This window comes from Centruroides sculpturatus, unplaced genomic scaffold (genome assembly GCF_000671375.1).
Source record: "Centruroides sculpturatus isolate CEXI.00-Female unplaced genomic scaffold, Cexi_2.0 scaffold10, whole genome shotgun sequence".
Taxonomy (NCBI): Eukaryota; Metazoa; Arthropoda; class Arachnida; order Scorpiones; family Buthidae; genus Centruroides; species Centruroides sculpturatus.
In genome coordinates, this window is record NW_019384396.1 from 1,531,351 (window position 1) to 1,549,146 (window position 17,796).

General features: G+C 47.1%; 1 protein-coding gene and 1 long non-coding RNA gene across 6 annotated transcripts in view; both read left to right on the plus strand.

The window, feature by feature from the left end:
- Positions 1-10,558, plus strand: part of LOC111618434 (MDS1 and EVI1 complex locus protein EVI1-like) — a 50,739-nt gene extending 40,181 nt beyond the window's left edge. For all 5 annotated transcript variants that reach the window (XM_023359981.1, XM_023359976.1, XM_023359978.1 and 2 more), the window contains 3 exons: positions 3,610-3,730; positions 5,003-5,144; positions 7,796-10,558. In XM_023359981.1, the coding sequence (XP_023215749.1) occupies positions 3,610-3,730; positions 5,003-5,144; positions 7,796-9,989 (2,457 nt within the window). In that variant the 3' untranslated portion in view covers positions 9,990-10,558. The remainder of the gene's footprint in view (positions 1-3,609; positions 3,731-5,002; positions 5,145-7,795) is intronic.
- Positions 10,559-12,626: 2,068 nt separating this feature from the next.
- On the plus strand, positions 12,627-16,942 carry LOC111618392. Its single transcript, XR_002755568.1, has 3 exons — positions 12,627-13,211; positions 16,129-16,276; positions 16,388-16,942. It is a non-coding gene; the product is annotated as an uncharacterized LOC111618392 (long non-coding RNA).
- The last annotated feature ends 854 nt before the right edge of the window (positions 16,943-17,796 follow it).

A 17,796-nucleotide genomic window follows, 5' to 3' on the forward strand; every position in this document is an offset into this window, starting at 1 on the left:
TGTAATTACCGCCGTGATATTCACAGGCAGGAAATCCTATTGATTGGCGAAAGTCAGTGGCCATCGCTTCCGTCTCCCTCATCCCCGACTCTCTTCCGGTAACTCTGGGCGCCATTTTGGCAGCGCCCGAAAATGGCTACCGGTGGGTCCCTTCAAAAAAAAAAAAAAAAACACGCCGCACGCGATGATTCCCGGTGATGCGAAACTCCCAAGTTTCTCAGACATCACGCTTCCCGGCACTTCACCCCATCGGGCCTCAACCCCTCGCATCCTCTTTTGTTTATAAGAAACAGAATTCGGAACGATCTAGATTCAATAGTTTCTCACCCCCGAACAGTAGTCGGGCCGAACCCGGCGCGATCCAGTTTTTTTTTTCTCTCCGCCCGATCTTTTAAGCAAGGACAATTAGACAATTAAAGCGTATTGGTTACACGCGATGGCTTTGTATCGAGAAAGTGGAGCATTAACACCCGTCCCTCGAGTCCCGTAAACCACATAGCTTAGTCCCCCACTTTTCTCCTCTAAGTACCCGAGTTTAAACGATGCTTAAACGATAGAAAGCTGACGAGGCGGGACCACACCCCCGCGAGTGGTCCTTCTGAACGAAATTACGGTCCACCCGAGGTCGTTCCATTGTTTTTAGCCGGCACCTAACGATGTCGGTGTCGACCGGGTGAACCTGCCATTTTCTGGGTCATCGCGGAAACCACCCTCCGACACGATTTCGGGCGATTCTGCCGTCCCTTCTACGAGATTTGTTTCTGGAGAAATTCGGTCCCCGGTCCTTCACAGTCGGTCGAACATCCCTTTAATATAGCTAGGTAAAACTCAATCGCTCGGACTGTCGGTTCGTTTCGGATCCGTGCACCCGACATATCGGCTGTCTGTCGGTGAAAGAACAATCAAGTTCTGTCAAAAAACGGTAAATTGTCCGTCAGCTGAAGTTGGCATCCGGTACTGGGCACTGGCTAGCAACGACGTCACCGTCCAAAGCGATGTGCCACGGATTTTAGACGTTTGCCATCGATACGATTGTAGACGGTGCGAGGTCAAGATCTGTCTGGTTTAAGTCGCCGTCCTTGCCAAACCGACTTGGTCATAAACCGTGGGAAAATCGATCGATCCGATCAACCCCTGGCTTTATCGCTTGTGACGTCGCAGCCACCCGATTAAGCTGCATCCCGGGCGCCTCCTACCCGTTCTATTCGAAATTCCCCGTCCGGGGTAAGAACGAGTCGTCGAATCGCTTCCGCTCTCGATGACAAAAAAGGGACACGGGCCGATAAGAGTGTCGACTACAAATAAACTCGGGCTCTAAATATATCGACTGTCGGAGTTAAATATAGGAGAGCGCGCCTGTCCCCAGCACACTTATAGAATGCGGGTCGTTTTTGATGTCGACCTGTTTCGGCCGAACGGTTTTACTCTTTCTTACGCCTAATTAGGTCGAAGAGAATGGATGACAAAACAGTGACTGTCTCCGCTAAGTCACGTTCGGAATGTCTCCATCACGTGACCACACTTACATTCGTCTTCCGACCGACGATTCGGAAGAACGTTCGGTGGTCTGCCCGTCCCATTTCATGCAAAATTCTAATTTTAGAAGCCGTCGGACGAAGGGGATACGAACCGGATCACTTTTTTATTTATTGACATGGCCCTATAAATAACCGGAGCGAAGAAATAAATAAAAATCGAAATCCCCGGAGATAAATTTCCACTTCCGTATACAGTTACATCAGTATGCTAGGGGTAGAGAACCCAGTCGGACGTAACCGCACCCAACTTGTTCCGTACCCTTTCTGTCGTACGCGACCACCACCCAGACGGGTATGGTGCCATACGGCAACAGGTAATGCCCCGAAGAAGGCGCCTCTGCCCAGCCCGCAGGCGCCGAGACCTATTTGTAACCGGCGAGATTATTTTCCTATCATCTAACCGGTAACTCCCGGCGAACCAGGCACGTCTTGTCACTGAACTCCCCGTATGTCCCTTGTCCTTAATGATGTGGTTTTATAGGACACTGTGTCAACGCAGTCGAGCCTCTGGCAAGGGTAGACGCCCCCCCGCCCTAGCCCCGAGTCATCTCTACAGCTCAGAACTAGTTCCGTCCAATCTCATCTAACTTTCGAATGTTTTTATGCCGGGATGTTCGACGACCCACTTAACTCTACTTTCTTCCCTCTTTTCTAGAGAAATCGCTTTTTTTCTTTTTCCGCCCATTTCCGTCGCCAGTCCTCATCTACACACTCGAAGCGTCCGTCGGCGCGTGGCCCGCACGCTCCTCCTCCGACTACGACCCCCCAAATAACGAGTTAATTATAACGAGCGGTCAGTAGCCTCTGCGAAAGAAAAAAAAGACTATAAATAATCTCCTTCGTTATTGTAAGGGGAGGGGTGATTGTTCGACTGCGCCTCCTCGCTCGATACTACCTTTTATCAATTTTCTTCGTATGTCACAACAGTTACGCGCCGCGGGAGCCCGAGGAATGCAGAATTTCATCATTGCCATTATTATCCGGTAAGTAGTGTTCGTTTGGTGGTGGTGGATCCATGTGACGGGTGTTTCGAAGCGTCGGTACGTTCGAAATTTCATTTTTCGGGCTACGTAACGCCATATTTTTCGACATTTTGGGTGGTAATCGCGTGCGTGACGGACGGACCCCCCGGGTGGACGATCGTGACCGTCATACTCGAGTGGTTGCGATTGACGGATGATCGGCCGAACCTCGATGATCGTCTTTAATTTCTCGTCCGGAGCAGTTCAAACCGGTCCCCATTGTGCAATGTTGATCTATGATCCGCCGTCAGAAACATTAATTACTTCTGGAAGCTGACAGTTGGCAGGATGGCATCAGGGTGTGGCAAAGCTTCTTTCGTCTGCCAATGCCTCGTTGCCATCGTTACTTTTACTGCTTGCAAAGGACTTTGTTGTCCGCAGGATTCGTTCCTGCTCCTTTTACATGCTGGCAAATTCTTAATTCCTCTACTATTTCGCTACACTAAACTACAACGTACTTTATTCTCCTCTTAATAATTATAATTTTTTCCACTTTCTTATTAATTTTAATCGAAATGATTCTCGCTTCCTTAAGGATGACGCGACCTGGAACAACTTCCATTAGAAAAAAGAGGACCGTTGCGTTGCAAAAATGAATTCGCAACAGAATATCACGGATTTCTCTGGCACAATTTGCGAAACGCGTTAATTCTTTCCTCCCTCTTAAAAGTGCTATCGGTTAAATCGAAAATATTGTACTGTACACGAAGTCCTTCGCCCAAATATTTAAAAAATGGGTTTAAGTAACGTGACTTTCAGAAACACCCGGTATCTTTTGAGAAATATTTGTAAACGAACATTACTCAACCATTGTCATACACCCCATCTCGGTGCGATATAGTGCAACGACCCGAGAAACCCACATATATATATATATATATAAAGAAAAAAAGTCTGTCACTGCAAATAATGCCCGTTCGGATACGCAAGTGTCGGTTACAATTTCTCTAAATTTTACTTTGGCGTAACAAAAGTTAAGTAACGTTGGACTTTTTAATTCGTTACTACAGCTAAATAACCGATTTTTTTTTTCTCCTGTTTTTTCGTAGCCGTATCTCGAAGTCACCAGGGACATAGAGAACAGCCAAGAACTACACTTGGGGAGTTGCGAAATCCTTCTGACTAATTCGGAAAACTTCAGAATCGACCAGTCGGGATCGGCGTTGCCAGGTAAGCTTTACGCGTTGTACGCGTAAATTCTTAAGAGTTGAGGATATTTACGAATCGATCTCGGGAGGCCCAAAGAACCGAACATCTGTAAAAGCTGCTCCACCCACGACTTTGACGTCTCTCCTTTAATTACCACTCGCGCTGGCTGTCATAACTCCACCTAGATCACATCTCCCTGCCTATCACGCACATCTTCGTGATGTCACGTTACTCTCCACCGCCATGACGTCACGCGTCGCAAATATCACGTGATGAGCTTCTGCAGTAGCGTAGATATCGGATTAGGACGGGCGATGCCCGGGATAAATTTTCTAGGTTGAGGATAAGATTCCTCCGATAAGGAGGAGAGAGAGAGAGAGAGAAGAAAAAAAAAAAAGGAAGCGCGAAACGGCAGGAGGAAGCGACGGCAAAATGGATGGAAAGTATTTTTTTCGGTCGAAACCAAGCTCTATTAACCCAGATAGTTTTTTGGTCGTAGAAACGGCGCAGAAAGTGACGTTCGCTACGCCATCATCAACCGTAACGTGTAAAGTAGACGCTAACAAGTATATTGTTGAATAAAAAAAGTATTGTAGTTAAGGTGGCACCTCGTAGGAAACTATTGAGAAGAATTCTTATGTAGGTTTTGCATAAATTGACAGGGATAAAAGGGTGAGGACGATTGTTGCGGAGTGGCAATAAATGGCGGAGAAGGTATCCAGACAAGCGTCCCAAACATATTCTTAGAGAATCGACTGGTATCCGGTTTACGTGATTCTCCCACAAAATGCGGGAGGCGTAGTCGAAATCCGTAGCCCCGGGGTACCGGAGGTGACGATCTTCAAGGTTGACTGTGTCGGCTTCCCCTCTCAGACAGCGAAACAGGTGGGTCGGTTCTTTCCCCCCGAGCGCACACAGGAAGTCCGCAACGATTCGGGAAAAGATGACAGGGGTGGCTTCGACCGTCACACCGCCATCATTTGACATCTGTATCGATCGAGAGACGGTTACACCGACCAGGTGTTGCGTCGCGCGCGTCCGGATTGCGGAATAGTCGGATCGACATTCGAGCACCTGGCGAACGGGAGGAAACGTATCGAGTGACAATACTGGAAGATCCTATCGTACTCTAGTGGTTCGCTCTCATTGGCACGTCCGACACTCGAGCCCAACCCCTCGCCCGTTTCCCGTCTCGTCGGCCAAAGCGCGCGGCCACACCGTATTTGGCCATCCACCCGGTTACCGACCCAACTTGGGTTTCGTTTTCTCTGCTGACTCGCCCGTTCTTTACAGTCTGTTCGGACAACGTTCGCAACTCGGAATCGCCGTCCAAGAGCCCCGACGGGGATCAACCTCAACCTCCACCCCTCATTCCTATCCCAGAAGAAGCGGCCAAATGCCCCGCCTGCGAAGAAGTCTTCGGTGACCGGCTCAGGTAAGTGCCACCTTCCGACTGTTACTTTCCGCGACCTTGACTTTCGCGGCAGGCGACGCGCGCGCGCTGCCGGTACGGGTCGCGGCACCCATTTTTCCTTTCACCACTGCCACCGCATCGGGGGACGGACGGGCACGAAGAGGGTGCAGATTCTTCGTCCGATAGAAAAAGCTCGAACGAGTCGTTGCCTAATTGCGTGAGGAGGTAAACAATAGCCCGGAGCGAAAGCGATTTCGGCGACGATTGGCGACTGGCGTCGAAAGTTACCGCGAGTCGGATGAAATTTCTGAGGAGGATCCCGGTGGCCGGCCGTGACGTCATCGGTGGACGCGGCGTTTCGAAACGAGAGTTTTCGCCCGGAGCCAAAAGAGTCGTCATCTCGAAAACAATTTCCTTTTCGTCGGCGCACGCGGAAGCGCGCGAGGATAAACATCGTTGCGTCGCGAGGAGCAATCTTTGGAATTAGCCGGTTAGGAAAGGGAGTGGCTGTTCTCCGACGACAACGACGGGGGGCGAATAGAGAGAGACGGACGACACCCCCCGGAGGGACAACCGAAAATAGCCCAGAAGACGGAAGGGTCGGTTCCGGCCGGCGAAAGCCACGCCCCACCCACCGTCCGAGATGGTACGAGAGAAGTGAAAGTCGCGTTACGCGGACAGGTAGGTCGCGTAGTCGGAGCCACTCGCGAAGGGAGGAGCCGTCGGAAAGTAGGGCACGGAAATCTGGAGCGCCGTTTAATTGGCCGCTCGGCGCGGGTCCTTGAGAAGTAACCCGTGGCAGGTGGCGGCGCGCGTCACTGTCGACGGCGTCTCCGATCGGCCAGGTGGGAAGTTTAATAAAGGCGATCCGACGAGTCGTCGCCCGTGCGGATTATATGCACCGCAGTCTCGGGATGTTCGGACCTGGTTACGCGGATAACTCTCCAGGTAACCGCCAGCTCCCTAACTCTCTTTCGGTGGCGGGACGTAACGCGCGCCTTGGCGGAACTAACTTATTTTTCTCTCGGAATCGCGTAACGTTACGTCGCGATCGATCGATTCCGGTAATTAGTTCCGATTCGGTCGTCGATAATCGTCGCTGCGGTTCGCGGGTACGGCAGGCCAATTTTTCCCAAACTCCGCGGCGGTACGCGGCCGAAGATGGCCACAGACTCGGCCATTGTCCGAATCGTCGTTCGACTCGGCGGGCTTTTTCGAGATTACCGCCAAAAGAAACGTTAACATTCCCGCTACCTCCTTTACCCGTTACGTTTCCTCGATTTTCTCATCCCGGGTGTTATGTAGGCCGAAGCCCAGCTTTCTTTCCAGGATGGAGGAAACGAGCGAAAACTTTACTTTGGGGAAAGCCGTCGAGTAATCTTCTCGTTAATGAAATAAAGAACGACCGCCGGAGGTGTGCATGGGATCACGTGACCGCCAGATAGTGACCTAGAATTCGATGGGGGGAGAGGGAGACGTTTTAGGAAACTCCCGCTGCCGACGACATTGTTTTAGTGTAGAGCGCGAGGGGCCTCGTCGGGACCTTTCCACTCGGTAAGGCCGTGTAAATACGGAGGAGAGAGCAGGTGTTTGCGGCTGCGAGGAAGGTGCCGTCTTTCCTTCCGCCCTAGGAAAAGTTGGTCGCGCCTTCGTCCAATGAAACGATCCTCTGCCGGGCGGTTTCCGAGCGACGGTCCGTAAAATTGGGAGCAATTAAAACGTCGACGATCTTTGGCGTCTGACGAATCTTGCAGGATGGAAAATTGAGATGCCACGCTCGGGTGGAGAAGTTTCTCTTTTCTATCTAGGTTAGTGTTCTTACGGCTCGTTACGACTTCGCTTCGTCTTTAACAAATTGTTTACTCGCTTGACACACTTTAATCACGTGAACCTTTCGAGTCACGTGATGCGTGACGGCTGGAAGAATCGGACACCCGTATCGAGTGACATTATCTGGGAAGGCGTTAAAGACAAGTTTCGTGGATGAAGTGTCGTCAATGGTTCTTAGGGACCGAACTTTATTTAGGTCGGAGAGCGCGATAAATTAAAAAATAGCCGGGTGTAACGGCTGATCCCGGGTATTTCTTTCACGCCTTTCGAGGGAGAGAGTTAAAGACGAAAAGAAATCGCCGGCCGGTCGACGATCCGGTACGTCTTGACGCGGTTCCGGGAACACCTGGTCGGTCGGGGAACAAAGAGTGTCGTCGCGTGCCTTTCGACGCCTTAAATATTTATTTTTGTGTCGGTCGCCTTATTATTTGCGCCTTCGGAGGCCAAGGGACCGCCCGAACGCGTTTGGGTTAATTAGGAGTAATTCCCCCCCGGGGGAGAACGTATCCAAGGACGGGATCGTTAAGTGGCTCGTGCGCGCTTTAGAGCCGGGTGGAAAATCTTAAGCTGGGTGTGAAAACCGCCGGCGCGGCCATTCGGTGGTGTCCGACGGAGTTAGCGGGTACCGAGTCGAGGAAGTAGGTCATCTAATGAATCCGCCGACGGGGGCGTGTCCCTTTACGTGACGTTTTCTATCTGCAAAAATCGGTTGCGTTACGGATTGCGGCCGTAATTAGAAATTCTCCCGCGATAAGAAGTCGGTCGTTCGACGAGAAGCTCGATGGCGGCCATTGTTTGCCGCTTTAATAAAGACGTCGTCTAATTGTCTCTTCTGTTCTCAGGTTAAACGACCACATTGTTGCCTGTCATTACCCCGACGAAGGAGGAAACGAACGAGAGTACAAGTGCAACCAATGCCCCAAAGTATTTAATTGGAAGAGCAATCTCATCCGACATCAGGTAGCGCATGACGAATCTCGACGCTACGTCTGCGAAAACTGCAAAAAGGTCTTCACCGATCCTAGCAATCTCCAGCGCCATATCCGATCTCAACACATCGGAGCCAGATCCCACGCCTGTCCCGAGTGCGGCAAGACTTTCGCCACTTCCAGCGGTTTGAAACAGCACACCCACATTCACAGCAGCGTCAAACCTTTCCGCTGCGAAGTCTGCTTCAAGGCGTACACTCAGTTCTCGAACTTGTGTCGGCACAAACGCATGCATGCGACGTGTCGCATGCAAATTAAGTGTCACAAATGCGGACAGGCTTTCTCGGCTGTTACGTCGTTATCCAAGCACAAGCGGTTCTGTGAAGGGACTGCTACAGCCGACTCTAGTTTCTGCGTCACCAGCACGGCGCCCGTGTCTTCTTACGAACCCGACAAGACGTCTCCTATGAGCATAACCTCTAATCCATTAGTGTTTTATCCACGTACCGGTCTGCCCCTCTATCCGCCGTCCTTATTTGGTTACCCTTTGTTTTCCGGAACATCTCTACCGGCTCCACCTCCTCTCATTCCGGACACGTATTTCGTGGTACCTCCCGGAGCATCTCCCAGTTCGACGACGAAACAAAACGTCCGATCCCTGGGAAAATCGGAAGCGTCGGAATCCGAAGCTTCTGAAGAAATCACGTCGGACACCGCAGGAGACGACATTTCTTCTTTCAGCGACATCGAGTCTGAAGGGGATCCAGTCCCCGGCTCTGGAATGTTCTCCAGTCAGCGTCAGAGTTCGCCCAAACAGGGAGCAGTGTGTCCGGAACCCACCAACATCACCCCTAACATCACCTCCAACGGTCTCTTGCGTCCTCTGTCGATGAACTGCTCTAGTAGTGTAGATATGGAAATGCCTTTCGATCTCTCTCAAAACAAGACCAGGATACCCTCAATGGAGTGTCGCCAGTTCCAGTCTAACGCGAAAGAAGAAGGAAAGACCGACGAACCTCTGGACCTAAGGGTCATTCACAAGAAGATACCTTCCTTGGAAGACAACCAGCACAAAACTCATATATTCGGCGAGAAGGAGAGATCTCTGGCGCTGCCGCTACCGCCTCCGGTGGGACACGAACCCGCACCAATTTCTCCCAGCAAACTACCCGTGGCGTATCCTCGGCCCCTTCCTCCCATGTTTTTGGAATCGATGTACCGGCTGCAGGAGAAACCGCCTTTCAATTTGTTCGCCAGTCCCGACAGATTGATGGCTCCTCTGCAGCCACCCTATCCGTTCCTCAGTCCTCTATTGGGTAGCAAACCGACGTTCGACTTTATGAGAGCTCACATCAACAAAGTGGGAAAACCCATGCACGAGATGCTGTCGCCTCATCTGAATAAAACAAAGGAACGTTACTCCTGTAAATTTTGCGGAAAGATCTTTCCCCGTTCGGCTAATTTAACCAGACACCTACGGACTCACACCGGCGAACAACCCTACAAGTGTAAATACTGCGAGAGATCGTTCAGCATCTCGTCGAACCTTCAGCGACACGTTCGCAACATCCACAACAAGGAGAAGCCCTTCAAATGCCCCCTGTGCGACCGGTGCTTCGGTCAGCAGACCAATCTGGATCGTCACCTGAAGAAGCACGAGAGCGACGGTCCTACTATTCTGGACGATTCTCCCAGAGCTCCGGAGACGGACGACAAAGACGATGCATACTTCGAAGAGATCCGCAACTTTATAGGCAAGGTGACAAATCCTCCGAATAACGAGAGCCAACAATTTGGCAACAGCGTGGACGAATCGGGAAAGCCGTCCTGCACCGTCAAAGAGGAGGAGGAGGAGGAACCGACTAGGAAAAAGTCCAAGTTAGAATCCAACGGAGGAAACTACAGTAGTTCCGCCAGCGAATGTAATTCCACGGGAGACTACAGCGACAGCGAAGCGGCATACCCTTCTCCGTCCAGGAACGGAGAGACCAACTACGAAGTGGTGATGGCTCTGAACCGAAAACTGGACTTATCCAACGGCTCTAAGGATTGGCACGAAGAGAAGTCGGAGGAGAAGGGAGCCGCCGGGAAAGAGAGCGCGGAGTGACAATCCTCTACCCTAGTCAACAAATATTTACCTTCGACCTACACCAAAGAAGATCAGATGTAAAATAATGTTATAGTGACCTGTATCAAATCGGACTCGTTAACGCTCACTACCCGCAACAATGCGATCCGCTCCAAAGATTCCTGTACAAAAATCCAACCGTTTCCGAACTCGATAGAGATTCTTTGGAGTCGGAAGAAGGGGGCCGAAAAATACAGTTATTTCTCGTCGAGGCGGCAATACCGTTACTCTGCCTGTTTTCTTTCTTCTATTTATTGCTTATAGAATCATCTAATCTGTATACGGAATTTGGGAAAAAGAATTATTCTGCGGTATGTCCTGTGCCTTATAATTTTAACTTCTGGTCATTTACGCTTCGTCCATCCTTTGTTTCGTTTCGTCAGGAGTCGCGACCAACGGACGGTGTACCCGATGGACCGGCAGCCGTTTGTCTGTACAATTTGCAATTTCTGTCATCCGAACTTAGGAGCTGTACAGATCGCTCACCGTCTCCGTTCGTGTAATGTAGAACTTTCAAGTTCACAATAAAAGAAAACGTTTACACCAGATTTCCATTTCCGACTCGTTTATTCCTTCCGACCACTTTACCTACTTTCCTCGCTCTTTTAGCCCCCAATCCGTGCAAAAATAACGTCACTTTCGCTCGCCCCACGCGGCTCGAATGCGGTTCCTTCCCTCCCAATTCATTTGAAATGTACGCCAGAATGGGTTGGTCATCCATCTTTTTTTTCCATTAGTGGACGGTCGAGGCATCCGTCTCGGTCCGATTTCTGCTACATCCCAGAGAACACGCGAAAACGCAATTGCGCTCTCTCAATTGATTCCCTCCGTGACCGTATGTCTCTCTGCCGTGATTAAAATGATATTTTACGCAGTCACGTGATGGAATTTCGGCGGAAACGACCGGCAAACTGGCCAAATCGCTTCCGAAGAGACGGAAGAAGTGGACGGACGAAAACTCGGATATTCCGTGATTCGAGTCACTCCCACTCCATTAAGAGCCAATGGGCGAAGCTTTTGCGCTCTACTCGACTGGGTGTCGTCTGCGCCTCCGATCGATCGCTTTCCCTCCTTCCGGGATAAAGTCTCTCGCGCTAAATTCTACCCCGTCCGGACGATGACGCAAAAACTTCGATTTTTGTAGAAAGTTTCCGTCTGTAGCCGGACGGGGAAGCGGATAGAGTGACGATTTCGTTAGTGGTAAGCGCCCGAGGCGCGTCGTCGCATCTTAGACGCGCGCCTCTAACTGATCCCCGTCCCTCTAATCTGGCTCTCCCCGACGGCGTTAGAAAGTATATGGTAAGATGCGGCATCACACCTGTCGGACAGGTGTGCCGCGAGAACGGTCGACACACTTCGCACCACCTGTCGCTGCCGATCGTCTCGTCTAGATTGGTGACCGTCCTCCTCGTTCGACCCGAGGTGACGTTTATCTTCTCAGACACGTTCGAAGAGCCTCGAGGAAAAGATGATGGTCGGGGGAAAAAAAACTATAGGAAGAGGAGAGGCGATCGAGAGGCGGTGGGGTGAGGGAAAGCACCGCCATTTCTGTAAACATGTGCTAATAACCTAGATCTAAATGTTAATCGCGTTAGAAAAAGCGATTTCACAAAGACCTATTTTATAAATTATTACTCAATTATCCCCACACACCGAAAAAGCGACAACCTCGTTCCGGGATTCCTTCTCGCAATCGAGATTCCGTCCACCGTTGTTCGGGGGGATTTTCAAGCAGGACCAACGCCCCACTGCTCTAAACCGAGATAAAGAGAAGAGAAATTAGAAAGAACGACCGGGTGGACGGATGACGGCAGACGACCGAGCCACAATAAGGTAGGAATTCAGAACACGATGAGTAGGAGAGCATGCACGTGCAGGGATGCGTGAAGAACATTTTCCGGAGCAACCAGCCAAACCGTCGAAGGATTGGGAGATTTGCAGAAATTAATAAGTAAGAAAAAAGAATTGAAGTCACCGAGTGGGATTCCAGTCGATTAGGGAGACAATAACCACCTCTGTAGAAGGTAACAGGGCGTGGTCGGTGAAAACTGGGTCAGCGAGAGGATAGGCACGGGCCGGTACGGTCCAAAGAGAAGAAAAAGGTGCCGTATGGATCGACGAAGGACGTGAGATTTTCCGCGATTCGGTGTCGAGGTGACGAGGCCGTCCGGCTCGCTCGGGGATCGTCCGGTCCGGACGACACCCGTCGCGCGGGCAATTATCTCGGACGAGTTACGCAAGGTGTCCGGGGGCCCGTCCCCTTCTCCGTTCCTCATTGTATGGCGCCGCGTGCGGCAAAGTGGCATCCGACGGCGGCGGTAATGACGAGTGTGCGTCACTAGATCTTTATCTCCTCTTTCGAAATGTTCGCCCCCGCTTTCGACTACCAAATCGTCTTCTTAGTGACCCCTCTTCTCTGCACGCGCTCGATCTGGCCAGGTCGTTGTCAAGTAACCTCCCGGGCCATTTCGATTGGTATCGAACGAAGTGAATTTTCCTCGGTCCAAACCCCCGCGGCCGACAGAACCTCCCATGCGTATCGTCAACAATTCATTGTTTTTTTGTTTCTGTCGAGTGACAATTAGAATCTCGGGATGGTTTCCGTCATCGTCCGACTTTCCTCCAAGAAGGGTCGTTTGGCAGAATGCCCATCGTCATTATCCGTTTTTAATGTTCTTGCGTAACTTAAGAAGTCACGCGCGTTACTGCCAAGTGGTAAAAATTTCCGAGGAGCAAATGTTTAATCTTCCTACTCGTTACCCGAGGCGACGTAACAGAAACGTCCCTGGCAATGGCGCAGTCGATTTTCGTGGCTACTAACAGAGATTTTTCGGTACTAGAAAGACAATCCGAGCGGAAGTATAACGAGGTGCACGTCCCGAACAGCGAGAAACTTAACTCCTTTCCACAACTAGGTCAAACTATGAATAGCGGCTAATTCCGATGTTAAAAATTATTTACGTACGCTATCGACAATAGCGGCGAAGCGCTCTTACGCAACACGACCAAAGACTATTCTGGTAACAATTAAATGACATTAGCAGACGTTTAAGGGCCGTTTCTCCTAATTATTTTGGGCGTATTACTGGCAGTAGGACGGTAGACTCTTCCGGGCTGTCATAATACGAGAAAGTGTTACAAAAACCCCTCCGCGGCGTACAACAGATAAAACTAGAAAATGCGATCTTAACGTCAATCAAAGTAGGTTTCGACAATAAGTTATTACAGTTAAGGCAGGTATATTCTAAATTAGAAAATGCGCCTTACGAAATTCTTTTAATTATGAATTATGAAATGTGTTTGTTTTTATTAAATAAATCCGACTTTACGTGCAGAAGAGGACGGAAACAAAACAAAATCGGCTAGTCTTTTCAAGGTCGTTTCGTAGTTTTCCTCCATATCAACCATTCCCGATGTCATTAGCTAATAATAACTTCTCACCGCTCGATAATCAGACGTTTCCGCCCATCTCCAGGCGGGAAATTCTCAGACTCTAGGAAGACATCTTTAGGTAAACACGGTCCGAGCAAAAGAAAGTTAATAGTCTGGAATGTCTGACTGAGCAGCTTCGTCCCCTTTTTGCAATTACATAACGAAAGAGGAAGGTAAATAAAGCGTGGAAGAGAAGATGCGGCTTCCTAGGCGGAAATAGGTGATGTCACGCGAGATGTTCAACATTTTCGGAGTTAACGAACGTCCTTGTTGTCGACGATCCCTCCGCCCATAACCAGAGCCAGAGACGGTGTCCTAGATCGACGAGTTCCCACGGCGAGTGCATGCCGAAGTCAAGGCTAAATGCGCATTCGGTATCACGTTTATTCGAGATGTGAATTAGGACAACCTTAGCGGTTCGTATCCAATCCACTTTCACACGAAACTCTTCTCGCAAACATCACCGTGACACGCCCTTCGTTGCCTCATCGCTAACCGACATTCCACCCCTTGACAATATTGACATAGTTCTCACTCGGGGAACAATTCGACTCGCCCGCGCATTGTCTACGCGTTCTTAATTATCTCGGGTTTTGTTCTGGGATCGGACGGCGACGCCCGAGGAGCCGAGGATCCTTAATCTCCCGGACGCTTCTAGGTGGGTGATAGTCCGTACGTGTCACCGGTACGCACAATTTCGACCTTGGATGGTTCTTTACCAGTCATTGCTAGCCTTGAAACCGAAAGAAATCATGTGTGTCGGCACTTTGAATGTTTATTTCTACTTCTGTTTCTTTGTTAATGTCTGCTTTTAATTGTCGAGCCGTCGTTGTTTCTCCGCAAGGCCGATTCTTTCGTAGAACCCATTGACACTCCGAAACCGGCGACGGAACGATCCGGTCCTCCATTGTCTTGCCTAGTCGAAACGGTAATTAAGGCATCACTCGTTCTTCGTCCCTCGACTTCCGGTTATTTTAAGGGAGGAGACGAGTCCACCTTCTACCGGATCGTCCAAGGACGTCCTCTAATCTACTTTCGATTCGAATCGGTAGCAGCAGATTATCCACAGTCCGAGGTGACCTTTTCCTTACCGGAACGACTCTCGGGAGGGTGAGGGGAGGAGAGAGAGGAGGCGAATAATCCGACACTCCATTACCTGCCGGGTGGTGAAGCACCGCGCGTCATTATTAAGAACCGGAGGCATCGAGCCCACTTCTCGGGTGAATCGTGATTGAAAGATTTGTCCCTCCACAAAAGACTCTAACGTTCTTTTGTGCTATTCACACCGTACACCTCGCGCGACAAGTGTTCGCGTCCTGTCGATTGTTAGCAAAAGTTCCTCTTAACTCCTAGAGAAACCCCCCGTCTCCACTGCATTGGTTAAGATGTCGGTCCAGTCTACGTCCCGTTTCCAACATATTCTGTGCCAATCCAAAAATAATAGGTATCGTTTTCGATTAAACGGTCACGACAGATTAAAAAACAATGGTCTATAATGAGAGAGAATATAAGGAAGTTGCGACTTTATTTATTATTTTAATCTATTTTAATGTGTTAGACAATTCGTTTGTCCTTCCTCGACTTTTTCTTTCTTTGTCCATCTCTCGCAGATGTATCGATTAAGCGATAATTAGATTTAATTGTTGCTCATTCCAATTATTTTAAATAAATAATGCGCTTCATTTCAATTCAATTCCAACGGATAACGATTAAAACTTTAAACGTACGCGGGGAAGATGACATCTGTTTATTTTTATTGCTTTTCATATCAATTTACTTTCAAAAGGTGTGAGAAATTCTCATTACTCATCGAAAATGACAGACTTTTTTAAAGAAAATTTCCAGAAATCTTACAGGAAAATGTTATGTTAGACAGGAATTTTTTGTAGAAAAGTACTGTACATCCGATCAATGAAAAATTATGCAGTTCTCAAAGACAGGAATAGGAAATTTCAATACGTTTACTCATTCAATAATACGAGAAAAAATAAAAAAGTATTGTAAAATAGATCCATTGCCGCTTCAGACCGTGGAGAGTAGATCAAAGTTAAAGAAAGAAGAAGAAAAAAAAGAGTTTTGTTTAAATCGCTCGGGGCTTCCACTTATCCTTGGGATAGAAGTAGTCGCTAACTTTCTATTATCCGCTCGGCTTCTTTAAAATCTCATACATTTTAGTAAAAATTCAATTATCCGTCTAAGTGGTCAAACGACTCGACTAATGCATTCGAATATCTCCAGTTTCCTTAATTTCTAAATTCTCTTCACACAAAGGAAAACTTTCGATAATTATTCCATTATAAATTTCAATTTAAAACCGTATAACTAACAACATAAAAATACCTTTTATTACGAAAATAATTGCAAAAAAAAAAATGGATTTCGTCACCTTTTTTAATATAAGCTACCTCTACCGAATAACGCCGAGGATGCGTATATATTTTTTATACATAAAATAACATAATTATGTTGTATAAAATTTCAATTGAATTCGACATACATCTATTCTTATTATACGCATGGTTTTTATCTCCAAATCTAAACGTTCGTTCACATCTTAAGGATAACTAAACTTTTCACACAAGCTACCACATAGTTTAATTGTTTAATAATAGGTTATAAAGATACCGATCCCTGTTATATATTCATTGTACTCATTATATAAGAAGTATATTGTTAATCCCTTTAGAGAATACTGAATATTGGACTATTGTTTACAATTCATTTCATAAAGGAGGATGGAACCACGGACGTAAATGGTAGAAATGCTTATATCTTTCAGCCTGTATCGTCTCGGAATATGTCTTTGTATCTCGCTATTTGGAGTATCTTTAGAGGTAATATAATTAGAGAATGCTGGAAATTCGCGTAATCGCTCTTTACCAGAAATAAAATAAGATAAGAGTATCTTCTATCTCTCATTAATTTCCTTTTTTTTTTATTTATAGAAACACATAGAAAAGTTAGGCTATAATAAATTGACGTTGGAAGATATAATTTTGTATGCATAACATAAATGATATAAATCTTGTTAATAACTTAAGAGTTAGAATAGTGGCTAATTACTCGACAATGATAAATGTGGTAACAACAACGGCGATGATGAATTCGTAAGTGACTTATAAACAGGAAATTTCACAACTAAGCGTGTTCGTCATCTTTCCCCTGTCTGAGATAACATGACGAATTCTATAGGTAGGGCCTTTATCTCTTCATATTACTCACCTTCTGCATCTGAAGGAATGGTAGAAGGTATTCTTATGAAAAATACAACTTATTTTTTAATAGAAAAGTAACGTTTTTTACTATTTGCTGCGTGACTTGTTCTAGTTTTCTCTTCCTTTAAATTTGGTAAATGATGTTAGAAATAATCATTTTTTTACTCGATTATATCTTACGTGAAGAATTTATTTTGTGAAAGAAAGCATTTACGCTCACAGAATTTATAGAATTTGTTTAAAAAAGAGAAGAAAATAAGAGACGTGATCCACTTAAAATGGTTTATAAAGCTACATATTTTATGATTTATCTATAATATTTATTGATATATTATCGTGCAAACAAATGAATAACACTTTAGTAAGCTAAAATATATAGATTTTAACAAAAAAAATTAACAATAAATAAATAAAAAACATCCAAAATCGTGATCAACATAAAAACTTGACTGTGAAAATGATAACGAACGGGATACGAACCCACGTCTTTTAGTTATCGAAGGACACGGGTTCGATCCCGTTCGGGGCCAACACAATTGGTCTATCTGGGTCTATGGACCGGCACGCGGTTAGTACCGATTTACACAAGCTCCCTGTCTCCTCCACCCCGTGTTTCCTGTTTGTTAACATTGTCAACTACTCAGCGGGTAAATAACATTACAAATTCATGGTTTTTCTTTAAGAACATTACAAAAATGATAAAAATAAAAACAAAATGATAATCCATTTCTTCTATATTTTATCATGCAACAGACATTAATAGAGGTGAATGAATGGATGCGAACGTTGTCGAGCAGGGGTCGCACCATTAATAACCGAAAGATTTGAGTTTTTCAGCCACTCCAACGCTTTAAAACGAAAGGATTTAAAGTGTATGCCACTCTCGCAATATTTTGGGAGTTTCCCACATAAATTTATAGCGAGACGATTCACGTTTATGGTCCTTCTCGTTATCTTCTTCGAAATCTGAGAAAAACCGATTTTACACTCGACGATATTAATACTTGATTAATATTAATGTAGAGTGTCTGGTGCATGATTAAATTTTAAAGTATCAGTAACTTTAACATCTGTAATGATTAAATTTATATTTTGTAGAAGAATGAGATACTGTTGGCAGGTTACGGACACAATGGCAA